This window comes from Plectropomus leopardus, chromosome 21, assembly GCF_008729295.1.
Source record: "Plectropomus leopardus isolate mb chromosome 21, YSFRI_Pleo_2.0, whole genome shotgun sequence".
Lineage (NCBI taxonomy): Eukaryota > Metazoa > Chordata > Actinopteri > Perciformes > Serranidae > Plectropomus > Plectropomus leopardus.
Window position 1 is genome coordinate 23645972 of NC_056483.1, and position 27521 is coordinate 23673492.

The 27521-nt window shown below is 39.9% G+C and overlaps 1 protein-coding gene across 1 annotated transcript in view; it reads right to left on the bottom strand.

Moving 5' to 3' along the window:
- The window catches only part of tgfbr1b (transforming growth factor, beta receptor 1 b), a 79052-nt gene extending 51733 nt beyond the window's left edge, over positions 1–27319 (bottom strand). The window contains exon 1 of the mRNA XM_042510033.1: positions 27256–27319. Coding sequence (XP_042365967.1) covers positions 27256–27319 — 64 coding nt within the window. The remainder of the gene's footprint in view (positions 1–27255) is intronic.
- Positions 27320–27521: the final 202 nt, after the last annotated feature.

The following is a 27521-nucleotide window of genomic DNA, read 5'->3' on the forward strand; positions in this document are numbered from 1 at the left end:
ATAGCTTGTTTATTTGGGAGCTGAATGCTATGAATAAAATCGTCTTAAATAAAGTCAAGGCAGTATCGATGAATGCCGCTTTTCAACTTGTTTCTATTGTAAAAAGGTTGGGGATCTCTGATGTTTGGTGAAGTCAAATGCATCATTTTAAAAAAGCTGGCTTTCAGCCAAAGAGCAGAGGACAACTATTTCCAATATGTTAGCGATGCAGATACGCCAATATAAACTTGTCATTCAGTTTATGAATGTAAACACACTCAGTGCTAATATTAAGGTATGTAAAAATGGACCAGAACCAATCATGCAGTGCAGAGCAGTTCTCCCAGTACATTCCATCTATTTGCAGCATTGCACAGCAGAGGAACACTGACTCACTTCCATACAGCCTGTCTGAGGACTATGTTTCAACTGCTGTTATACACTGAGCACATCTGAGCTTTGACAAAGACGCTGCCTTTTGCCCTCCCGGTGCATCCACTACAATCTATTAAGCAAGATAATCTTCAGAAATGAAACCAATCTAATGCAGTCACCAAAAGCAGAAAGCTAACAGTGGGCTATAAACGAATTACATCACAGTCACATCACCACCACAACAAGGCTGTAAAGCCGTGTTTAGCGCGACATTCTGAAGTCTCATTTAGCCACTTGTTAGCAACTGCCATTTTGAAGACACATAAAAGCTTCAAAGTTCAATAGTGGGATAATTACTGACTTATTTCAAGTCATAGAACAAAACATAGGAGTCTCTTCAGCTTGTGGTTAACACAGACCTTATTTCAGGCATCTAACAAAGAAACAACATCCAAAAACACATCCACTGTGAAACAAAGGAACCAGGAGTGCTGAAAAGCTAACTTATTTCCAGGTTTTTGAGACTCATTACTGGGGTACTTTGTATTGATTTAAAGTGAAGTACCGTTATGCCCCTAATAATTATCAGCACCTGCTTTTAATGAGCCACAGAGTTTGGCATTAAGGAGTGTTGCCTCTAAAGATAATTAATATGGCATTTATTAAACTGGTTAAGAGGAGAGTCAGGTTCTGTCAGCAGTGCTTATTGAGATGTGAGGCACAAGAAGCAAACGCTCTGAGCCTTTCTATGTATAAAAACTACTCCACCTATGAGCTGACAGCATACATGATCAGTCTTGTGAGCAGCTCTCCAAAGCAGAGTTTAGCAGGTTTCATTTTGACTGCCTTTTCACTCAAAGTTTCTCACATCACACTGGAGTTATGTTGTCAGGACAATGTCCGACTGCTGGAACCAGGTCCAGCTCTCAGGTAGGAGTGATGGATGGGTGGGGTGAGGTCATCAATCACTGACGCAGGTGACCTCTTCAAAGTCCAGTGCTGCTTAACACCAAAGACTGTCCCTTTAGGCAAAGACATTCCACTTCACTGCCATTTCTCCTCACACTATCTCTTTCTTTGCGCTTCTTTACTGACAAAACCGAGGAAGAGAGACAGTGACACATTTCCACTTTGTGATCTATGTGGCTTAAGGGTTAACCCTTTCAAACCTTGAGTGACATCACTGTTCTTGTGCTACTTTCAGATGCCTTTTGCAAGTATTTAAACCTTTGAACCCTGAGCAATCTGCTGATTTTTATCAAAAAAGTGTCAAAAAAAGTCAATGAGCAACAGGCATGTTTCACAAACTGTGAGAAACTGATAGATTTAGAGAATTATTTAGAAAATTATTTTTTAAAAGTCACAGAATTAATAGATTACTGAGCACTTTTCCACTGTCATTCCCTTATCTTTTTTAAATTTAATTTATTCATTCAAACAAATGTTCAGGTATTTCTCTTGTCTTCTTCTTCTCTTCTCTTTACTTTTTACTAATGTATTGCCAATTTACAAAGTGTTAAGACACTGACCATGAACTGCAATGTGTACACTTCAAGTCTGGCCAGGGTTCTTTGTTGAATCTCTCTCCGTCATTTCCTGTCAACTGTCCACCATTGCTTTTAAATAAAGGTATTTATAATGCCCAACATATTAACAAAAACAACTCTATATAGTTTTTTTTTAATGTAATAACTAAGCTAATGGCTAACCCTCTGACTTTTGTTTGCAATAAATCAAAGCATCCAGGCTGGCTGCGATGAGGGGAAACCTCCTTTCACTAACAAACAAGAAAACACTGCAGGATTTGATTTTATCAGACACCAGATATTAGGCTCGTGTTGTATATGTGTGTACTGTGCATCAACATCATCATGTCCCTCAATTCTTGGTGGAGATCTGCATTATCTATGAAGCACAACCTTGTAGTGGACAAGGAGGAAGAATGGGAGCAAAGCCCCATCGCTCAGGCGCTCCTATCTCAGAGTCATACTTATGAAAAGGAATCGATTTCAGAGAGCAAGACTTTTTACACATGTGCAGGGAGAAATTACAGCCAGAAAAATATCATTTCTCCAGGCGCTGAAGGGTGATAAACATCTGGGGTCTGCAGAATATTGTGACAGAGCTTTCCGGCAGTGTTAGTGTTTTTTGTGTTGTGTGTTGTCATGCCCCTGCCACTGATGCCAGAGCGTGCATTTCATCTGTCACAGCCGATGGTAATTACTGGTTGTGACATTAGAGCAACTTTCCTGAATTCAGCTCAGAGAGCAGCGCAGCATCTCTGTCCTGTGTGATTCACAGCACATAACCCCAGCCTGAAGCCTTCACACTGTTAAGCTAGCTGCTACAACTGTTGTTTGACTTTGAGACTGTGACAGCTTATGAATGTGTCACTTCCAGCTTCGGTTGGTGAAGAGGTGACTAGATCTCTGTACAGTAGGTGTGTAATGTTCACAAAGTCTCTGTGAATTCGGTACAGCAAAGAAAAAAAACAACAAATGCATAAATCTGTCTTCTTTTCATTTATTTATAAGACAGAGACGTCGATGCACTTCTACTCGCATCCCCAACTACGGTGGAGCAGCCACAAATAAGACATCTGACGCCATAAATAGAATTTCTAGTGCTGCTGAAATATATATACCATGCGGCCAATCACTGCACCACATTCTAGAAGTGCTGACTGTGCTCAAAGTTAAACTTCATCTTTCACTGTGCTGAGTCTAAAAGTTTGCATTCACTCACTCTGCTTCTCCTCTCCATTAATCTGATCAGCTCTGTATGGATCAAGTGATCGATTATCAATGCCACGACTCATACTGCTGCTGTGGAATATATGTGCCTCACTATGAGATTTGCCTGCACAGCGTTCAGTGACCCCAAAAAACATCTGGTGCCACCGTCAGCTCCTGCCACACAGATTCTGACTTTTGGGGAAACACAAGATGCATTTACACTGCCTGTTCAAGGCGGAGATGTAACTGCGTTATGCTGTTTTGTATAGAACATTCAATCGCAGAAAGAGGAACAGGGCCAGAAATGGAGGTAGTTACAGCCCTGAAACAGGGTCTGTGTAAAATGTAAAGTCAGAAGGACGTGACCATGGGCAGCATGTGACATGTTGTCGACGTGTTCATGCATGCAGCCAAACGCTGGAGATTTAAAAAGCAGCTATCAGCTAGCAGCTAACTCACAGAAGAAGAACGGCGGCCATAAATATCCGCAAACTGGGACAACGATAAAGTTCAGAAGCTCCTTACCCTCCAAGCAAGGGATGAGATCAGCCGCCATATAACAGAGACGGTAAATGATTGTGATTGCCGTGTTATGCCTTTGTGGTTACTAAGAAAGCTCTGTTGGCACATATGTCATATGTAATGCTAGAGGTCAACGCTCATGAGTTAAACGTCACGCCCGTCATGCCTTTTGTGATCGCAGGATGCCACGATGCAGTGTATAATCACATACTGGAGTGGAATAATGCCGCTTTTATCTGTTTCTTTTTGAAAGTGTATAAAGGAGGGACTTTGTAGAGGCCCTATGGCGGCATCTCTGTGTAAAAGCAACTACTGACATTTTAAGGTTTTGAACTGTTAGCAGATAAAATAATTTTTCAAGATGTCATATTAAGCCCTTGGAAATTGTAATGAGTAATTTTCACTATTTTCTGCCATTTCACAATATATTAATAAAGAAAATCATCTGCAGATCAACTAATAATGAAAATAATATCTCCCTGTGGCTGAGTGCTGGCACTGCTAACGTTGAAATGTAAGACTTTTCAAAGAAAGGCTGGTATTTTTCTGATGTTTGCTTCCTGCAAGGTCAGAATCTGAAGAGAAATATCCAATACTTATTTGTTGCTTTGCCTTGGTGCTTGTCTGTTACAATGTTCAAAGAGGGTTCAAAGAGAGTGAAGAAAAAGAGACACAAGTTGAAACCTTAAAAAGCCTTTCACCACTAATCGGTCTCTGTGCTCAGTGTGAGCAGGCAGCCAATCAGACAACTCTTCTCCAAAGATGACCAGTGGTACTTGCAGTCTGACCTTGATGTGAAACAATGAGCAGTTTAAAGAGTGATGTTTTCGAACATAAAGCTATTCATCCCATCCTGTGTTTTGAATTTCGATATATGACTACTTTAAGTAAAAAATTTAAAATAAGTGCTGGATAGACCTGATGATAGTTATTATCTCTGCTTAGTTTTTTGTTTTGTTTTGGGTTTTTTCTTCATCATGAAAATTTGACTGTGCGTACAGCAGAATGTCACAACTTTCTATACAAAATAGGTGAGCTAGAAGGTCAAGAATATAAAGTTAATCCCTGTCCACCAGACAACTGTGTCAACATATAGCGGAAATGTAAAGCACAGTGTGCAGCAACAGGGGAAGTGGAGGAAGAACGTCAATAGTGCCATTTCAAGTAGGCATGGGGACACTGTTGACAGAAATGCTCCCACATGTCAGCATTTTGGAACTACTTCAGGAAATAACTGTCTGATTCAAACAGAAAAAATCCTCCATGTAACCAGAGGATTTATGTTGTATAACTCTAATTAAAAAATAATCAGTGACTACTCTGGAAAATCAATTATTTTCAATCATTTTCAAGCAAAAATAGTTCTTTTCTTCGAGCTTTTGCAGTAGGAGGATTTTACTCCATTTAGGTTTTGGACAAGTAGAGAGAAACTAATACACACCACTCAGCTGATTTTATAGGCTAATATTGTTCCATCACAGATATATACCTATCAGCTTCTGTGCTGTCCTATAGGCACAATATTAAGAAATACATATTTTTAACAGAACATAATGCAGAAAAAGATGCTTGCAGTAATGTAGAATTATACATTTTATCTAAAATATTGAACATTACATCAATAGTGTAATTTTTACTCCTCAATATTGGTATCAGCGACAAAAATCCAGAATAAGAGGGGCTCAAACAATAAAGAAATTGAAAATAACACTTCAGACTCTGGGAACTAATAACAGTCATTTGTCACTATTTTATCATATCCCATAGGCAAAACAACTTATTGTTTAATCAAAAATGCCATCTGATTAATTGACAATGACAATAACTGTTAGCTGCAGTCCTGCTATGTGGTGCAGCAAAAGAGGGAGTGAAATTTAAGGTCCAGTTTATCGTTTCATTCAAATATTCATTTTATTTACTTTTATTTGTTTGTATGTATTTTTGACAAATAAAACCAATCTTGATAAAATAATACCACATGTTGAGACTTGAACAAGATGTTCTTATTAGCATTTTAAATAAAAGAAAAAGAAGTGCAGCTATTTGGTTGTGCCAGTGTGTTAAACATGTAACAGGACATGTTACGCTCCAACATGATGTTGATATGTCTATCACGAAAACCATTTTAGTGACAGCAGCATGCACCGGCGCTGATAATGCCACTGGATACCACGACAGGATCTGAAGTCAGGAATTCTACACATAATAGCTTTGATTTAATTTTCAAACCAATGGTGTAAAACCCAAAGAAATTTAGTATACAATCACATGTAATCACGTCTGACAAGCTGGAGCGAGCAAATGTTAGTTTTCTGTTTATCAACTCATTATTGACTGTAGAAAAAAACTGAGTGGGCTAATCTCTGCAGCTCCAAATCAAACTCAACTTGTATTTTTCCAAGGTTGAGTTTCAAAACATTTCTATGATGCTCAAATCCTGATGTCGAAATTGCAGAAAAACTCTGCTTTCCCTCCTAACTGGCTTTGTTTTTCGAGCAAACATCTGCTGATAGCCAAACTGCAAAACAACAAAAGCTCAATGCCTGTGTTTTCAATTTCAAAATATTGAGTCAGCACCTCCTCTGAAAGGTGAATTCTTTCAGTTTTGGGTTACCACATGCGTAGGTGGAGAGAGAAGAAGAAATAACAAAACAACGAGACATAATGAAATTGTGCTTTGAGAGAGCAGCGCCATGGCATCTACAGTTGGCCAGGTATCCGCAGTAAAAATGCCAGCAAACAACAAATAATTGACACAGTATAAAGGCCAGGTGTGTGCTGCAACCCATCTCAGTTCATTAGTCTGCATGTTACGACCCCAGACACAAATACGAGCTTCACACAGACTCTGGGAGGCCGGTCGCCTACAGTTACTCAACATCTACATTTCATCTGAATCAGCAATACTTAACTCACTTCACTGGAGCACCACTTTTGCATAATGACAGGAGACAGGGGCAAGTCACAGCAACCCCATACATGTTTCAAGGATTTTAAAATGTCTCTTGGATTTTAAGTACGTTTCTCAGATTTTAGGATGTTTCTAGGATTTTTGGACATTTTTAGGATTTTAGCTCATTTGAAGCATTTTAAGACATTTCTGGGATTTTAAGATGTTTCTAGGACTACAGGACACTTCTAAGGTTTAAGCATTTTCTAGGAATTTAGCAGATACTTGGGGACATCTGGGTTTTTAGGACAATTTTTGGTATTTTAAGACATTAGAGGCTTAGCTAGGACCTCTTTCAGGGGGTGCTGGGGATCTGATTAGGCCTGCAAGTCATCAGTGGTCTAAGTGAACCTAATGCCACTCTAGACAGTTGGATTAAGGGCTAAACTAGCCATTTTTCTAACACAAGACATGGGGAGAGAATACATGAAAGAAAGAAAGATACATTGCCTTGGCTGGGTTTTAAGTGGCTACCGTGCAGCGTGGAGGAAGCCCCACGGGACGCTTCAAATGAAAAGGGAGGATAAAGTTTAATCTAATACATCGACTCACAGCAGAGGGCAGGAGGGAAAGAGGAACGGCAAAAGACAATGGCTTGGCATTGTACAAATCAATAGCAATTTAATTCCACAACCACTTCACAAAAAACCATAAAATTATACATACCTGTGCATGCAGGCACGCACGCACATACACACACACATACCACAGCTCTAAAATGTCCAGGCAGTAATTGATTTATCTGGCATTCAGAGCTCAGGCTGTATGCAGCACAGCGAGGAGAAGAGGATAAAGTGCTGCAGAGAAAAACAGAGCACTGCCATCACTAGATTTCGGCACAATTTTGGCCATTCAATCACCATATGCAGTCATGTTTTTCGGTACGCGCTTTGCCTTCCTGACACAATAAAATCTGAAAGCATGCTATGAAATCAGTGAGTCAGGGGGACAGCCAATGAAGGTTTTTATATTACAGAATTCCTGCCATAGAACAGCCGACATTTAAACAGCTATAAGACTCAAGTAACACAAAATAATGAGCCAAAAGATTTAGCTTATTTTATTAACCTGTTGGAAACCCAAGCAAATTGGTTAGATTTCTTTAAAAAAAACTCTGGAAGGCAAAAATGAGCAAGAAGTAATTTTTAAAAAAAGTTACAAGAACACTACCTGAAAATAAGCAACAAAAAAAAAAAACAAAATATGAGAAAACAAACATAAAATGACTCTCTCTCTATATATATATATATATATATATATATATATATATGGTCATTTTATGATCATTTTTGTGTGTCTGTGTACTACTTTGTATATTTGATTACATTCTTTTTCTGTAACATAATTTTAAATACATAATCATTATAATTATAAATATAGTGTTTGGAGATATTATGTCCTTTTCCCATTTCTGGATATTTTTTAATAACCCCCCCCCCCCCCCTTTTCAAAGTATTTCTTTGATCATTTTCTTTTACTAATTTCATGCAATTTGTGGGACTTTTCTTGCCAAGTTGGTCATTGCCTTTTCCCCCCATGTTCTCAAAAGAAGCCAAATGAATTTTTCAGTCATCTAAGGGTCGAACAGCTTGTGAAAGGCATCTGAACACAGCAGAAGAAAACTTTCAAAGGGTTAAATGGATTCAGCAGAATGAACTCTTCGCAAACATTAAAACGCAAATAATCTAAATGAGAAGTCGGGCTGTTGAATAGAGTAACTAATCAGAGAAAATGAGTGTCTGCGGTGCACAAGGAAAATTACTGGGTAAAGGAGTAACCTTTACGACCTTTTCCTAACGTGATCACAGAAGACATTCATTGTCAGATTTATTAGTTTTATTAATTCTCTGTTGTCCCGTGCTGAATTGCAAAGCTTCTGGAAGGGATACAATCGCACTGGAGCTCTCATTGGAAATCTACAACAGTAACAAAGGCAATTCAAAGGAATTTTCTAGGTCTCAGTGACACAGAGACATAATAAAAAAAATAAATAGTGCACTTTTGGGTGGTATACAACATCCCTGATCATGCAGGGTTTTAATCAGAGCACATAAGGACAAAAGATTGGCTCCTAAATTACCATACAACCAGTTATTGATAAGCAATGTAGCATTTGAAGTCCTGTGCAGTGCTCTCTCCTTGTTAATACTCAATTTCAAATCACTTCCAGCAAACTTCACAGAAAATGAGGGCAAAACAGCACTGACAATCTGTTTTTACTCAATATTCTCTGGTCTAACTCATGAAAAAACACAAACACACCATATCTGTCAGCACAATAGACTTTTGGGTCCTCAAACTTGTTTGTTTAGCCTGTTACATAATCCATCAATGGGTCTGGCAATCATAAAAACAAAATATGGTTATGATTTAAAGCAATTTTAACTACCCTGAGGTTAGAGATGGGAATCAAGAACTGGTTCCAGTGCCTCTGAGCCCCCTTTATAGATGCAGCCATGCTTTTCTGACAGTTGCAAAACAATAACGTCAATCTCCTGCACCTATGCTGCTGAAAACTTTCAGCACGGAGCAGTTTTGTTGAGTGAAGCACGGCTTGATTCAACAAAGAAATATTGTAACGTCTGTAAAACTATCATTTAAAATGAAGGTGGTAACCAGCAATATGCTAAAACGTATTTAATTGCATAAGGGCTTTCATTCCAGGAATGTATCTGACACTCTGCACACAAGTGCAACGCCAATTACCAAAATATCCAACGTTATGTAAACATAAGCGGCATGCAGGCAGGTTTACTAGATCTCTTTTCTTTGACTAGAATTCCCATTTCAGTCATTCAAATGGTTTGCACACTGTGTTCAGACTCAGGGATAATAAACAGTTTAATTGATGCTGAAAACCTGTGCAGGCCCATTCTTTGCTACAAAGATAATTGATCAGGAGTCATTAAGGAAATCGATAAAGTATTGGACCAATAAGCAGAATCAGTAATGACACTGGTATCAATAACATCTTATCAATTCCCATCCCTACTTGTGGTGGGATATTCAAGCTGCTGTTAAAGAAAGATTAATCAGTTTACTATTAAAATGGCAGACTTGTACTTCCGTGTTTGTGGTGACTAATCTTGTGAATTGGGCTGTCAATGAAACAGAGTGGAGCTTTCACACTCCACTGAGTGTGTGGGCTCTACGAGCAGCCTACTGAAGCTGGAAGTGTACTCTGAGAGCCTCCTATTTTGCTGCCAGCCACAAAGTATATGCATGTCTGAAGTGGAGTCTCAGCAGAGTGAATGCTGGAAGGTGTGGGAGTTCAACTTGAATGATAGTTTTGCAGCTGAATCTCCTGAAACATCTTAACCAGAAGCTCAGCTGTTGGTTTTGCTATGCTGCGTCAAGCCAGGCTTTGCACTTGTCACATCAGCTGTTAGCAGATGTTTGTAAGTAAAAGTAAAGTTTTAGACCCAGCAGAATGTTGTTGTGGGAGGTTATTTTGTTGTGGCAAGCCGCCACAAATAAATGAATGTGTGGGAAATCCTGACATGTATAACAGAGAAGGTAAATGCTTGTTATTGCCATGTTATCCTATAGTTAATGAACCACTGCCAGTATGCATGTTATGTACCACTAGAGTCTGATGCTGCTGTGTTAAACATCACACCCATAATGCCTCTTTTGGTTCCGTGAGGCTGGATGCTGTCTAAAATCATGCACTGAAGTGGCATAACGCCACTGTATGCAAAGAAGACATAAAGAAGGGACTTTGAATGGGTCCTAAAGGGCTATGAACTTGCCTTTCAGATTTCAGGTTTATTCGTCACTGATAAGCCAACCCGGGTCTGTAACCTGTATTTACCTAACACCAAGTGTGACTCATTTATTAGGAGGATCAAACACAGATGGTACAAAGCACAACACATCACCTGGGTGGTAAACTGGAGCATGTTGCGGGCAGTTGACTGATGCCCAATTACTGGCACCTTGTGTGACACATAATTAGAAGGTATGCCGTGTTTATGTCTTGTCAGCTTTACTGTACACACGGGCTGCTGTCAGCCTGCTGCTGGTAATTATAGAGATGACCCAGTGATTGTTAAAAGGCTCTGATGTCTCCCCACTGAAGCCAAAGTGTGTCAACACTGAGTTATTTTCTGCTGTGGGGAAAACTGGAAGGATCTGAAGAACTGTTTATCAGTTAGTGGGGTGGGGCCCTTTCAAAATAAAAGGATGTATTTTGCATATAAGTGATCCTAATATAGTTTTATTTGTCAGTTGTGAGTGTAGACATGGACAGAAGTCTCTGCAACACATTACCTCCATTTCCTATGTTCTTAACTTTCAAAATAAAAGCCCTAGACATAAACAGTGCGTCTGTATGCGGGTTTCCATTGCCTCTCAAAATGCACAGATTGATAATGTGAATATGAAATATGCCTGACGGAAACATGTCAATTTTGAAATTTTTTTTTTTTTTCATCTACCAGCCATCTCACTCACAAAACTGCATTGCAGAACAAATAGAATACACAAGGACAAGGAACTTAACATGTATGCATAGTATAAATATGTATGCAATAATTGGTTTGATGAGATCTGTGTTGGAACAGACAGTGTGCTCCTTATTTTCTTTGTGTGCTCCTAATTTTCTTTTTTTTTTTTTTTTTAATTGGGAGCACAAGTACTTCTTGGGAAAAAAATAAGTGTAGAGATGAAAGCAAAGCAACAAACACACTAAAATAATAGAAACATCAGATGGGTTGGAACACCGTGTTTAATTGATCTTAAAATATTACAGTTGTTACTAAAAATGACAACAGAAATGAGAAGATTGCAGGTTTCACCTGTCTGTGGAACCGATATCAATTGCCAGTTGTCTACCCAGCAGTTATTGATGTTGTTAGCGCAACATCACTGTGGTTCGGTCTACAATTAAGGTCACAAAGACTACAAAAGATGCTACAAAGCATATATGGAGTTGCACTATGGGCAATTTAGGCTCAAGTGTAATCCCCTTATTATGGAAATAAGGTATTAAAATAGTTGTATACTCCCTTACTGTTGTGTCGCATTCACTGCATTATAAGTCTGTATTCTTCTGGTATAGAGGGAGTTAATGTCATGTAAACAAAGGTCCACTTCACAGTGTAACCAGTCTAAAACCTGTCTGGATGAAGCTAATAGAATTTCAATAAAGCAAATATTGTACATTTTCAAGTACTTAGAAAAACATCCTCCCTGGAGGTTGGCGAGGTATCTTTGATAGTCTGGAACAAAGTCCTTTCTTCCAGCTCCACAAATAATAGATCTCAGGTTTGACATGAGGCACTTTGAATGAGAATCAAAACTGTCAGTCCTTTGCTTTCCCTGGGATCTGGAGGAGCAGCGCTGTTGCACATTTCAAATGCCCGTCCTGAATTAAACAACAGTCCCAACTGAACTGTCACCTAGCTCACATCACAGGAAGCCTGTGAACTTGACAAATCTTTGAGGAACACATCTCCCCTGCAGATGAAGCTGCTGTCAAGTAAGCCTGTCCAACCAGGACAAACAGCCCAAACTGACAGTTTTTTTAATTATAAACGGAGGCAGATAAGACACTGAGAACTTCACAGAAACTTCTCTGCACACGTCAATAAAACAGCAGTGAGGCAACTTACCTCTTATAAACATGAAGAGTACTCTTCACAGAATCATTTTATCAGGTTTATACAACTTAGACTGGTAGACTGAGCTCTTTCTGAAGTTTCTTACTGTGTCTATAATGGCGATGATAATGATAAACTGTTTAACCGTTAACTAACATTAAGAAAGATATCTATCAGTTAAACAGATAAAAACAGAACATACTGGAGCTATGAGGGGAGACGGTGAGACAGCAGAGTGTGCCGCTGCCCAGCCTGGAGCCATACAGTGCTGCCAGGGCAATACCCTGATGTAGCTCCTAGAAGTCGATCACAGCACATCAGTTTAGTCTCGCAGCACACGCTTGCTTGATGGGGACATGAGGGGAGATGGGTGGGTGATAGGGTTTTGCTGCAGTTGTTGAGACTTAACTGCAACCTACTCGGAGGCGGTCGAGCATGCTTTTGGCCTGTCTTCGAATGATGGTCCATCTGGGGCGCTGCATGTTTGAAACCTGGATCTATATCAGCTACCTTCAGACGCCCTTTCATGAGCTATGCAACACTTTGAAACCGGAGAAAACTGGTTTCATTTCCTTGTAAACAAGGAGAAAAGCCAATGGGTAACTTGGGATTGGCAACAAGACATTTGTAACATAAGGTAACAAGAAAACTACCTGAAAAATACTTTTTTTAAAAACAGGGCAAAACTTAAAAAAAAAGAAAAAAGAAATCAATATTTACATTTGTATAATTATTATAATCATATATTGAAAATCATCTTACAGGAAGTATACATGTATACATATGTAAACATTTTAATACTTAATTTAATAATACTCAATTTCCAACACTTTTTAGTCATTTTCTTGTGTTTTTGTTTTTACTTTTTCTTGTGCTTATTGTCACAGAATTTTCTGATCTATGTTTTTTATTTTTTTATTTTTAATAATCTCCTCATTTCTTCTTGCTATTTTGGGGGGTAATGGTAATTTGCTCATTGTCCTCTCATCGTAAAAACGTTTCAAAGGGTTATACTGACCACTGAATTGCCACTTGGTGGGGCATGGTGTGACTTGGCACGGCTAAAAGTGCCAATGGAGGAGTGCTACTACATGAGACCCCGCCCCCGCCCCTACAGGCGCAATTTGTGTTTACAACTGTGGTGTATCACTCTGAAACTGTGGGGATGCCAAACTGAAATATCAATTCTAGCATAATGTTGCTTTAAGGTATTCTGTGGGGTTCTTGACCCTCTGCATCAAGTATTTCCTTTCAGTTGAAATGTTTCTAGATTTGATTAATATTTAAATATCAAGCAGTAGATATTTATTTGAACTTCAAGAGGTTATTTGGTTTTTAACCCTAGTTGGACACAATTTTTTCAGTTTTGATTTTTGGATTGATCTTTCTTTCGTTCTGCAGCTCAGCTGTCAAGGCGTTAAATTCTCTGTTTAAAGTCTTTGTCATGCACATACTCAAACAAAAAGACAGCTGACCAAGTACGTCCACATTAAAAAGGTTACATTTGCAAAACCATCTTTTTGTCTGTTTCTGCCCCGCTTCCAGACAAAAACTCTCCTCACGAAATGGAACTTTTTGTCTCTACAAAAACAAATAATAGCTTGAACAAAAATAGTTTTTCCATGGAAACAGCATTTTAACATTTAAAAAGCCTAACAAATATGCCGTCTTATAAACCTGGTTACATGTTTTCATGGCCAAGAAATGGCTGTTTTTCCCAGATCCCTCTAAAAGGAAAGAAAAGACTATGGGACACCTAGCTCTGATGCGTTATATTCCTTGTCAGTTATTGCTATCTTTGATGACGACCCTAAGGACGGAAACATAATGATGTCTTTAGCGAAAGAAAAAAAAAAAAAGAGCGTGCAGCACCTCATCTTCCAGGAACACTCTGCCTACAACCCACAGCAATTCCATTCACCTAAGGCATGCTATTATGTTTTATATGTGCTACAAGCAACACCTTGGTGAATGTGCAGTCACATGAACACATCACACCTCGCTCTACCCCAGTCGTGTGCTGAATTAATTACTTTTATCACCATGGTAACCACATCTCTGCAAAGAGATTGGCTCTCCTGGATGGCATTACGCTTGGAACCCCTTTGTTGTTGTTTTTTTCTTTATTTTAACTTTTATTATGACAATGTGGAGACTTGCTTTCATTGCAACTCATTGGCTCACCTTTCTTGTTTTTTTTTTTTGTTTTTTTTTTTAAGGTTTGTGCGGTTCTAAAAACAAAGTACGCTGGTATGTATTTTATTATTTTTGACAAAAATAAGTGATGTACATCCTGAAAGTGCCAGGGAAGGTGTGAGGGGGGTTTCTGCAGTGCAGCTTCAGCAGGAGAAAATATTTCTTATGAAAAACAAGACACACAGGTTCAACCGTTTGTCTTTGAACCAGCGGCAGTACTTCCATCATCTGCTCCTGCGTCTCATGGATGCAGGGTGAACAGCACAACTAGGACAAAGCTACACTGATAAAGCTACAAAGCGTCTTAACTAGTACATCATTAATTCAGTGCTATACTTAATAGTGTTAATCCTGCAATAGAGGTTACCATTCAAATTTATTGTGGTGGAAGCCATACTCTGTTAAGTTGTGTCACTGAAACTAATGAGCAAAACCAACACAAAACAGAGTTTATTGTGGTAACCAACTCAGCCATGTGCAATTAATGTGTTTTTTTCCATTACTGTTATGTATAATATAAGGCTTATGAATAGTATCTTGATATTACTGGACTATGCCACAGTATATATGAAGTGTGTCTTAGTATTTTAATATTTTCTCTACCATAAAATTACTGCCCTTGGATGAGAATAGTCATGCCAGTATGGACATTTTTAATCTGAATAAAGAGGGAACAGAGCTCAAATATGACAGTTTGGATGGCTTTTATTTTGAAATTCCACATCAGAATGTCCTGTTTGAGGGACACTTTGAGGTGGTCTACTAACAGGTTGAAGTGAAATTTATTTCTCACTCAGTGTGTTCACATACACACTATAAAAGTACTATGTAACATACAGTACCAAAAAGTTGTCCATGTTGTCACTGCTGGACATGCAACCCATTTGCTGGTTGCTAATATGTTTGTTATGTGATGTAATAAATCAACTGAAAAAAGGTCCAACAGCAACTAGCACAAGGGGGGCATATTGCTACCTACAGTGGCAGAGTCGGACATACCTCCGTCAATAATTCTCCCCTTGTGCTTGTATACTGGGAAAAACAGCAGTCCAGTGTAAAGGACTAATCAAGCTACCGTAGCTCCACTTAACTGTGCACCTAAACAAACTGAGTGGCACCCTGATGTGGTGTACTGTCAGATTGGTCTTTGGAAAGATTCTTTATAATTAAGGTTGGCTTATTTTTACACAATTCAATTATTTACACAATTCAATTTTCATATGAAAATTCAGTTTGCAGGCAGCATTTATTTAGTTATGATTTATTTTATTTATCATTTGTGTTTTCATTTATTGACTTATGCTTGACAGACTGACTGTCTTATCAAATTAATGTTAAAATGCCTATTATATTCATCAGAAGGATGCTTTTATTTTGAAGTCAGTTTTTATATGCTGGTACCATATGTAATGGTAGTGCAAAACAACTTGGGCTGTATTTTGACTGTGTTTTTGGAGGTGGCTGCTGGCTTTACTGCATTGTCCTGCACTGGGTGGTGGTGTAAGTGATATTTTGCAAAGGATAGTAGTCCATTCCAAATCTGCTCTCCTGATACAGACCCACTTCCAGCTGATGCACCTACTGTTATTTTTGGGGGATTTTCAATTTTTGTTAACGGTCAACGTCGAATGGAATATATATATCTATATATACCAACACGTACATCCCCAACCCTATGTTACCATCCACATGTCGCCCTGCCCCCGCTCTGTTCCTTAGATCTCTTTATGTGAGCCGAGTCTCCCTTATTCAGTGGGACCTCTCAGCTCATTTCCATAGGTCATGGCCCCATCCGCTCCATCCACCCTACCGCCTCCCACCTCCATTATGGCCAGTCCTTTGTCCATACCAGATGCGCTCTCTGTATGTGTGTGTGTTGGGTGAAGGGGCTCACTGCCCCGGACCTGGATGAACATCCCCCTCACACAAACACAGAGCAGACCAGAAAGGCTGCTATCTGGCCTGCTGAATTGTTTGTCCTGGCACGTCGAAGCTGGGGCCAAAGCTCAGCGACGTGGTGTAAACCAAACTGTGGCGCACACTGCAACAGATACAACACACTGTCCTTGACACTGAAGGAAATATAAATAATAATATAATTTTCTGGGTTCAATTTTCTTTCTTTCTTTTTTTAAAAAAAATTTTGATAAAGAACTATTTTTAGGTCCTTGTTTCTCCAGGCATATTCAGGACATTTCTTGCCAAGGTGCTCATTACCTTTTTTCTCATTTTCAAAAGAAATCAAACCAATTTGCTTAGAGTTAAATAGCTTGTGAAAGGTGTTTGAATGCAGCACAAGAAAACTGATGTTTATTCAGGTTTCAAATGGTTAAGTTGAGAGTTTCAGAGACCCCAGACAGCAGTGTTACTTTGATTAAGAGATATGAGTATGCCATTTGATGTGTGTATATGTGTGTTTGCGCTGATTTTCTAGCTAATATAGGTAACGAATGCTGCAAAAAAGACAGAGTTGTCAGTGTTGTTTTTGCAGCACACTTGCAGCAGTATTTGCTGACAGCTGCATCAACTACAACTCATCCTTATAAAACCCATGTATGTGTATGCCATGCAGCCTGCCTGTTTATCACAAAAGACGGAATAAAATGGAGACGGCGTTTTGCTCCTACCATACAGATTGAGAATGGGAGGGGAGGAGAAGGCAGTACATCTGTCTAAACTGCTGGTCTTATAAATATGCAGCAGCTTGATCTAAAGGTTAGACAGCCAGCACCCTGCCAGCTGCTCCAAACCAGACATCGTGCGCGCCCCCCTCACACATACACACACACACACACACACACAGTCATTTATGATAGAATTCAAGGCTGAGCCCTTGACCAAGAAGTCCAACAAAGTATTTGCCATCATCATCCAAAAATGTCCTCTCTCTTTACTGTTCCTTCACATAGACTGCTTTCTCTTCTAACAAAGCTGGCAGCTAGACAGGGCAAGGCTGTTTGTACTGTTACAATGAGGCTCTGCTGAATGCAAGCCTAATCCACTCCCACAGAAAGGATGCTCCCACTCACCATTATGGCACACAGAGAGGAGGGCGCAGTTTATACCTGTGTATCGCCCACATGGGTGGAGACCGATTAATGTAAAATGCACCACCCAAAGATGGACATCTCTGAAAACACTCTCTCTATATATATTATATGTTATGACATGACAAATCTATGCAGAACTTCAGGTACAACATCAGAATACATGTTTAATGCTGTTATTTGTGTTGTGCCTAAGCTAAAACTCACGTAATTTTAACCACAAATTATTTTTACACCCCCTAGGAAGGGTTCTTCTTTGTTTATTTTCTCTGTCCCAGTCTTCAGTTTGTTTCTCAAACAGTCATCTGGTGTTGCAGTTGGTGGGTTACAAACAAACAAACGTGTGGCTCCCCTTTTCAATCTATGCTCACTGTGACAGGCAAAGACGACAGAGAAACTCTCTATCCGAGATCCCTTCTGAGGCTTAATTTCCCTAATCGCAGGCAATGCAAAGTTTCCTGTATCCACCTGTTGTGAGTCAGAGGAGAAACGGGTTTCCATCTGAAAAGGACAATTTGCCTGACCAGCAGGGTATTAAAGGCAATGACACGCTGTGCATTGACAGGTGAGTTTTCAGGCGGAGGGAGTCCAAAAAGAGCAGTCAAGGGGTTAAGTTCTAAATTTGTATTGAGGACCAAAAGTTAGTCACATATGTGAGTGGTCAGCTGGAGACTGTTTACAGCAGTGACAAGCATCAGTAGGACCAGGATATATTTTAGAGTTTCACCATTGCTGGTTTTTCTCTGTTTTATTTTCTTGTCTTAAATACTGGAAGATTGAACACCAAAAATGGTTCTATAATATTGCTGAAATGTTTGTGCGCATGGAGAGCTTTCTCTTTTTATGGGGATGTTTTAAAAGAAAGAAGTATTGTTGCCGTGTTACGTCTCTAAGAGAAAGAGTGGAATACATTACACACATTGCCTTTTAATAAACATAAAAGCTGTCAATTCATGATGCTTTCTCATCTCATTCTTTGAATACTTGATATATAATGTGGCTATGAATATTTACATAAATAAATAATGCTACACAATTAACACAAGCATTCAAATAGACACTGTGATTGTTATCAGCTGATACTGTTTCCAGGGATGAGTTAACAGCTGAGGAAATCCACATCAGAGCACATTTATAGGCACCAACACTCCTCTCTCCTATAACACAGCACTGTCTAGGCTCAACAGCAGGGCAGCCTTAGATAAATGACTACGTCACTTCTAAAGCAGGGCGTACACACATGCAGAGAAAAACCCTGAAACACAAGCAGTGGAAGAGGCAGGGGAGGAGAGCACCAGAGAAGTTAATGGACAGCCTTCAGCTAGAGTTGCTAAATTAAAGCTTAAAGAAAATCATAACCATGATGTTTTTATCAGTCTGTCTGTCTGTCTAACCACTTTCTCACGAGGAAAAAAAATCTAGACAGCCTTTGATGACTTTGACGTATAACTTGGACATAAAAAAAACGCACTGACATTTTTCTTTTTTGCTTTGCTCTACACTGGTGCTGTCCTGTCAAGGTTTTCCTTGGGTACGAAAACAAAAAATGTAAACCACAGTAAACTGAAAATTCTTCCATACAGCAGCGAGTTGTTAGCATGGTTAAAGTTATTAGAAGAAATCAAAGAATGCATTTTAGGGCTGCACCTAATGATTATTTTATAACTCGATTAATATAACAACAAATACGGAAAATAACATTTTAAAACTTGTCATTTATATGTCAATATTTTATTTAATCATCTTCTATCATGACACACAGTATACACTGCAGGGCATTATTCCCCAGCAAAAAACAGCCCAGTCTTAATCTGTGTTTTACAGTCTTATATAAAGTGTCTCCAAAATAAAATTAATGCAAGAGCTTTTTGCATTCAAGTAAAAGGAATGTAGTGCAATCTAAATTTAGCAATCCAACAGCAAAAAAATAAAACAATGTAAAATTCAAGTCACTTTCAGGAGGAATAACAAAACAGTTACTCTTTGTTAAAGTAACAAACCTCAAATGCAGCAGCCCAACAAAACATCTTACAGTAAAATTAGTGCGTTTTTGCAACATCGCTGCTGCGTCGCTGCCTGCTGCTAAGAGTGCTGTATTTTAATTAAGTACAAATTCCACTCATTTATTAAGTTGTGCAAGCTCCTGCACAGCTGACTACCCCGTCCTGTAAATGTTTCAAAATAAAATACATTGTATCAGCAACTGATGGGATTCTGTCCACAGAGACACAGTCAGAGGGATTTTGTTTTTAAAAGGGAAGCAAGGAAGTTGGAGTAAAACAGGCATCTTTGTATTTCTTCACTGCCTGCCAAACAGGGTTTGCCTGTGGAAGTTTCTTTGCAAGTAATATTTGGACTTTAAATTTAATGTTGCACCCTTTAACTATATGCGCAGTTCTCAATGTGAGTCTTTCCCTGTCGAAACTCCTCAAAAAAAAATAAATACAACGCTACTGGGAAAAAAAGTTTCACTACATATTACGCTGAATGTCCCCAAACCTGCAGAACAATGTTGTTTGTCTCTGAACGGTGCTCAATCAATTGGCCCATGGTTCAATCCAATTGCTGAACATGGCTTCAGTGCATGTAAATGCACTCATCCTTAACAGGCCATGTTACATAGTGCAACAGTGCCAGTAAAGCCACAAAAATTTGAAAAATCACAGCTCTGACACAATCACAGAAACTTCCTTTTTTTTAATATTTCAGCAAATGAGAGTGGACGGGGTTCTATGGTGTGCTGAGGTCTAGCCATCGTGTCTGAGGTGCAGTCCCCTTTTCTGACACAAAAATCTTATTTAGAAAAGAAACCGTCTTCAGACTTCTTTTTGATACTGCCACACACATCTGAGTTCAATTCAAAGAGATTTAATCCCACGTTGACACGGGTAAAACAGTAGATCAAGTAAATTCAGCAATGGTGCATTTATTGCATATGGCAAAGAGAGGATACAAGGTTTTTCACACATTCAATTATTTGTCAGGTGCTGCCAAATTCAACATCCACCACCACAAATAGATTTTCTAGTGCTATTAAAATGTATATACCGTACAGTTATTCATTGCACCACACTTGCAGAGCACTGAGCTAATGTTGTCAGTGACGGAGAACTAGAGCACCAGACGCAATGAAAGTGAAACTCAACCTCAATTGTGCTTGGTCTAAAAGTTTGCATTTACTCACTCTGCACTCTGCTTCTTCTCTTATTAGTCTAATCAGCTCACCAGATCTACTGAAAAATTATCCAAGACTCAAACTGCTTCTCAGTGGTAAAACTAACTTATGATGAGTTGCGCCTGTCGCGTTCACGGACTCACAAAAATGTTTGAATTTATAGATTGGGCACAGAATGATTAAAAAGAAAGGGACACAAACACACACACGGTTTTTAAAAAAAAGCTATCTTCTAGTGCCACATATCCATTTATTTGTGACAGGCCTCCCCAAAGAATATTGCAGCACTACTTAAAGATATATACTGTACTGTTATTCATAGCACAGCAGCGTGCATGTTGTCACTAATGGAGCAGCAGAGCACCAGGAGCAGTGAAAGTACAACTTGTGCTGGGTCTGAAAGTTTGCATTCTCTTACTGTGCCTCTCCTCTCATCCTGCTCTGAATGGATCAGCTGATCAGTTATCCGCCATGCTACTCTAACAGCGCCTGAGGGATAAAATAATTGAGTTTCGCTTGCGACGTCTTCACCAACCGACAAAAACATCCAAATTTAGAGATGAAGCACAGAATGATTAACAAAAAAGGGTCACACACACAGAAGATTAAAAAAAACATGACCTCTACCAATACATATATATATATTCTGATTCTGTGGGAAACACTGTGCTATATGGAAAAATCCACAGGCCAAGCGCACCTTTGGTGACACAGAGTCTGCTCTCAACTGCTGGAGACACAAAGTTAATAACACAGCAGAGTGATCCACCTCCCCCCTCGTTTCCTTATTCTCAAAGAGGCAGAGAGTACAAGGTGCTTTCAAATTAATTAAGCATGATTATTAATTCATGCTTTTTAAAATAAAAAGTGTGCGGGCCATTTATATTAATTTATGTTTCATGTTGTACTTCAGTGGAATAGGGACACCAGAGAATGGCTTGACACACAATATACTGGAGCAAGAGACTGAAAATTGCGCCTCCTTTTCTATTCATTTAATTAAATTTTAAGTCCTATCAGATATGAAAAAATTATCAAATAGCATCATGAGGTTCCAAGAGATGCCCACCCCTGTAGGATCAGCAGCAGAGCTTGTGATTCCCGGGTCTCCCCATGAAGGAGAGCAGAGTGGGGGGCAATTCATTAACGCATTGGTGCCTTTGAATCCAATGGTCACTGGCATGACTACAACCTCTCAAATTAGTCGTGGTTCCTTGGGCCGGGACAACGGGTGTCCAGGGTCACCCGCATGCCTGGCATTCCTCCGCTGCTAGTACTGACAGCGGCAGCACACAGCACCCAGAAAAACAACGCTACACAAGCATTTTCGTACAAACACACAACCAACAAAAAAACGCCCCCCAGCAGCTGGGGAGGGAGGCAGGGAGAACATGGTGCAGATGAAAGTAAGCGTAAACCATCAGTTCTCTGCAGTCTCTGTGGAATTTTAACAATATTAGTAGCAAGATTAAAAAACACAACATATCTGTTGAAGCTTATAGAAAAGCACAGCTCCCACAGCAGCCTTGATGAAAAATAACATGACCATTGCCTTAGTGAAAATATTCCCTCCTGATTAGTCGCTGTTTTTTCTAAAGGAGTGAACATACTGGTTTCAATTGCAACTGGGCTATAGACCACTTTTATCTGCAACAATCTGTTTCTATTCTCTGCAATGTCATTGTACAGTAACATCCCCTGAGCATTCATTGAATTTTACTGCTTTCATTTTAAATTTCAAACTAGCAATGACTGACCGTGATCCCCAGCTGCCTGTGGAAAATGACAAAAATAAGAATGTATGACATGTCAGATTAAAAATGCAGGGTTTTTGGTTGTGGAGTTGTTGCATATACATGTATATGTACATTAGTGCTTCTGTTTTATTCTTGGTAAAACTAGTATTTTTTTCCCCAGTGTCAGCAAACTTCTTGTTTGTTTTTTTTTATATTTCTGTGTCCCCTCAATAAATTTAAGTGTTTTGTGGGACCATCCACATGGTGCAGGCAGAACTCTTCATATAGTCTGTTTTCCTCAACAGCAGTTTGTGGAGTTTGAGCTGCGGGGTGAATATGGACATTGATGGAGGCAAGGGGGTACAATCTTTAAAGCCCAGCACAATTTACAACGTTTCACTTTAACTGCACCTGACATTTTGCTGCTCTGTCTTTGCCCAGAGTACGCTCTGCACTTCAAGAGTGTGATGCAATGAAGTGCCGAACAGCACATATACTTCAGTACCACTCTTAATGAACAGCCCAGCTCCAAAAATATGAAATCAATGTGACGGCAGATACACTGATTGAGATTTAGGCAAGACTCCAGGATGACATTTTCAATTAGTCTCAGCCAAAGACCAAATCTCAGACACTTGGTTTACTATTAGGCAAGGCTCAAAAAAACAGTACATTGTCACATCTGAGAAACTGAAAATTTGAAAACTGGTTATCAAATTAGTTTTCGGGTTATTTTAATTGATTAACCACCTAATCGTTTCAGTTCTATGGTAAACACTTCAAGTCTTCTGCATCCCAGTTATGAAAAAAATTCTCAAATTCTACTGAATTCTACTGATGTCTCAAAAGGGTCACAACAATTCAAGTGGCATATCCAAAAACAGGGAATGAGGCTCAGCCAGGTTTCAACAACAAGAACTTAACATGTAATAACACAGTAAAAGCACAGGAGCTGCTAAGTGTTAAAAAGCAAATAAAGTCTCTTGAAACAGCTTTGGACTAGCTTTTTGGGAAATGGTGACATTAGAAATGTTTCAAGTAACGCAGTTTCGGCACATGCCTTGTTTCATTTCTTTTTTGTTTCTTGCATTCAAACTGCCCAACTATTATGTCTTTCTTGGTACACATTGTATACTTAAGCTTCAAAGTGGGACACACTGTAGGAAATAACTCCTTGCAAAAGTTAGTTCAGAAATTTCACGACCCCAGAGCAAGAGGAGCTGAGAACTCTAACACCCTGTAGCAATCCCCCACGTCTTCTGTTGTCTGGGACAGTCAGGACCAATTTGGAGTCCGCTTGATTTGGGGTGTAATGGTACACAGAAGTCACAGTTCAGTGCAAGTTCACGACAGCAGGATGCATAAGGATCCGTTTCTTTAAAACTATTGTGAACAGATAGTGATACAAATGCCAAAGAAAAAAAATCCTCTTGCTGGGGACTGAGGCAACATTTGCCCTCTACTTTCATTATATGAATAAGGAACATTTCATACACTTCTTAAGTACACCATTTGAACTGAACAAACACTTTTCCAAAAAGCAACAGGTGACAGAAAACTAGAAAACTTAAAACTATCTCTTATGCAATGACATTAAAAAAAAACCCCAAAATAATAGAATAATAAAGAATAAAACTTGGAGGCTAGGACATGGTCTTTGACCCTGAGAGAGGGTTTGGGGTATGACACATATGCAAAGCAACTGGAGTTGGATGTGGGAGGGTTACAGCAAACTGTGCTAGAAATAAAGGGACGGCGTCCACTCGTGCTTCTGATTGTGAAACAAAGCAACCATGTTCTTTGATAGTGCCAATATGTGCCATGCTGGTGCAGGTTTATAACAACTTATTTGGCTGATAACAAATACCGATAGACATTTTCACTTTTTTCTCCACCTGCTTTTAGTGATCATCCTCCAAGTCTCCTCTGCTGTGGAATTAACATTATATTCTGCATACTCTTATCGTGATAGCCAACCAGCAGATGGAGACATGAAATACAATGCTTTTCAGTGTATGTTATTATTCATTCATCGGGCAAAATAAGAAAAATACTTCAATGTTATGTCCTTGTTCACTTTGTAAAAAAGGGCCCTTCAACCTTATCACGCCGCTAACTTAAACAGGTATGAAACTGTTTAATCTCGCAGCTCTTCTAGACTTTCCAAATGTTATTAGACCAAATGGGTTGAATCCTGAGGATTAGGGTAAGCCAGCAAGAGGCAGAGTAAGGCAGAGTTGGGCAAGTCTTAAAGATCCACTGTTTCATTTGCACTGGTCATAAAGTAACTTAATTGCATGCCAATCAGCTTGTTGTGCTAACTTCACCACATGTTGCTAACATGTTGCTTTAGCTCCTGTTGTGCATGTGAACTTTGGTTCCACATTTATTGCATTAATCCACATTTTGTATATTCTATGTGCGCCAAGCTGTGACACCCGTACCATGACTGTTTGGCACACATACCCGAACCATTGCAGCCCTACCCTTGACTGTTTGCATTAGGCTCAGAGTGCAGACACAACACTCATCCTTTATACCAGCCACTCCAGCTAAATGTGGCCCGTTTACTTACCATGCCTAGAGGGGGCAGGGGAGAAGCACAAGACTCAGAGCAGACAAATGAAACTGGAGGGTGGGGGGGTGGGGGGGAGAAACTAGTGACAGAGCACGAGGACGGAGCCTATTAGGTGGGAGGATGACTGAGCCAGGGAGGATGAGGAGAGTAATAGTGACACCACCCAATTTAGCCCGCTGCCAGCGCTCGGATGTGTGCGGATGCTTTTGTGTGTGTGAATGCTGCTGCTGAAGCAAGTGTGTGTGAGCTGCAGGGGTGTGGTGCTGAACACCGAACAGTGATGTTTAAGTAAACCAGGTCTTTTAATTAAATCTTTTTTGAATGCTTATAAATTTAAAATACAGCCTGGATTCCATGCCACTCGCTTCTGAAATGTGCGCTGCTGCACTGATCCCTTTTTTTCTCAGATTATCTGCATCTAAAATATTAGATTCTTTTCTGATGTAAATGATGAAGCTCTGGCCATGGATCCACGCCATGACAATCCCATTGCTGGACAAAGGAAGCGGAATTCCCTCCCTTCTTGTGTGTCCTTGAGCCAACATATCAATTTAATAAGCAGCATGCATCTGAGGCAGCGATGGGGTATATGAGGACACGACCCTGCTTTTGGCATGGGGAGTTTCTGATGAGATCTTTATGTATGCCGTTTGAAAGCATGATCCTACACTCAGAATATCTCTCTCTCCCTCCCTCTCTCTCTCTGTTACACACAAAGGAATGTCACACAAAGGAAACGCGTGAGTCTGTGAGTCAATAAGGAAAAAAAAAACCCTATCGGCTGCACCGATGAAAAAAGCCTTATTATTTTTTGCAATATGATGACCAAATGAAACAAAGAATCATGCACACAGTCACTGTTGCAAAATGAAAATAGCATGAATGGTAGCAGTGGATGTGACTGCTTTATCAGTGCCATTCTCCAATGAGTAGCTATAAATGCTGAATCCAATCCACACGTCTTGCGGGGTAATTCAATACTGCTTATCGGTAAACACAAACACCCCATTACACAAGATTTTCACCGAGAAGACTCTCGTCTATTCGGCATGAATGAAAGAAGCCAAGCAGGTTTCCTCTAAACGATTCAGCTGCAGTCCGCTTCCCCTGCAATCACACGTTGTGTCACTATCACTGCAAAGCTATTTCCAGAGTCAAGTTTTTCAGTGAAATGATGTGCCGATTAAAATATGTAAGCCGAATGCACCAGAAAAGTCAAACAAATCGTTGAAAGACTTCCGATCATACAAAGCAGCGTTAAATTTGCACATTCTTGAATTGAGGTTGGCGCAGCCACTGTTGGAGGATGGAGAAGTGCTGGAGAAATTGTTGCTTATGTTTTGACGGCAGGCTGTTTAACAGCGGTGACTCCGGGTCAGAATCCATCTGTGCCACATGTTGGAATTTCAAGGACCGAAACTATCAATTTAACGAGAAGAAACGATCATTTTTCAAACACTAAACCGTCGCTGGCGAAACTGTCGAAACTCTGTTTAAGTCCGACGCTGCTTAAAGCTAGCGAGCTAACGTGATGGTGCAAAGAAGTAACTGTCAGAAAACTATTGAACAGGAAGTTTAACCACAAGTAAGCATCCCTTAACAGTTAATTAAGAAGAGGGTAGACGGGACAGAAACGACACTTAACGTTAGCAGACTCGACAACAAATGTAAGCTCGAGAACATAATCAGGAAACAGTCCAAACATGTACACAAACACCGCAGCGCGAGACGTCGCTGTGGTAAGACTCGATATTAGAAAACAGCATCAGAGGTGAGTTGCAAACATGAGGTGAAACACTGTTGAGATAACGGTAACCTGAACGAGACAGAGGCGTTCAGTCCGAAAGGCAACACAAACTTCTGCAGTCCAACTATGTGCTTCCAAAAATCTGCTAGGGGAACATTCCCCAGCCACGAAGTAAATGAACAACCAGAGCTTGACAAAAAGCAAACATCCACTTAGTGATGCTGCCAACTTTGTTTTTGCGAAACTGAGGACTGTTCCTCCGGACGGACTCCACTGCTCTTTATTGGCAAAGCAGAACCCAAAAGCTGTGTCCAAAACCGAGCCGAAAAGAGGCCAGCTTTGATCCTGAGCTACCGCCGTCGGCCCTTTCAAACCCAATGTGACTTTTAGCTCCGTGCTCCTTTTTTTCCCAGACAATAAACATTCCTCAGACAGGCAGCAGCAGGCTGGCCGCCGACCCTGCGCCATCTTAGTTAGACACACTCTGCTTCTTCAGGCTTCTTGAACAAAGAGCGTTTCTAGCGGAATTGCTCGGACCCGAGAGTGTAACTTTCGAGAAACAAAAGACAAATACAAAACACAACTCTGTGTTGCCCAATTAAGGGCACTTACCGGTATTTTCTTGTACCCTTGTCCCGAACAGGAGGACGAACAGAAGGCATGGTATTGCATCCATCGTGGCTACGGACCAGACTGGCAGTCGATTGCTAACTTCTCCCAGCGCCGAGGAAGGTAGACGCCAATTGGCCAATTAAGCCTTAAGTCCCGCCTCTCCATCGCTTGCTGGGGAAAAGCTCGATACTGATTGGCCGAGAGACCTGCCACGTCCCGCCCCACTAGAGCAACTCTTGCACTGCTGTAAACAAACACTGTTGCTA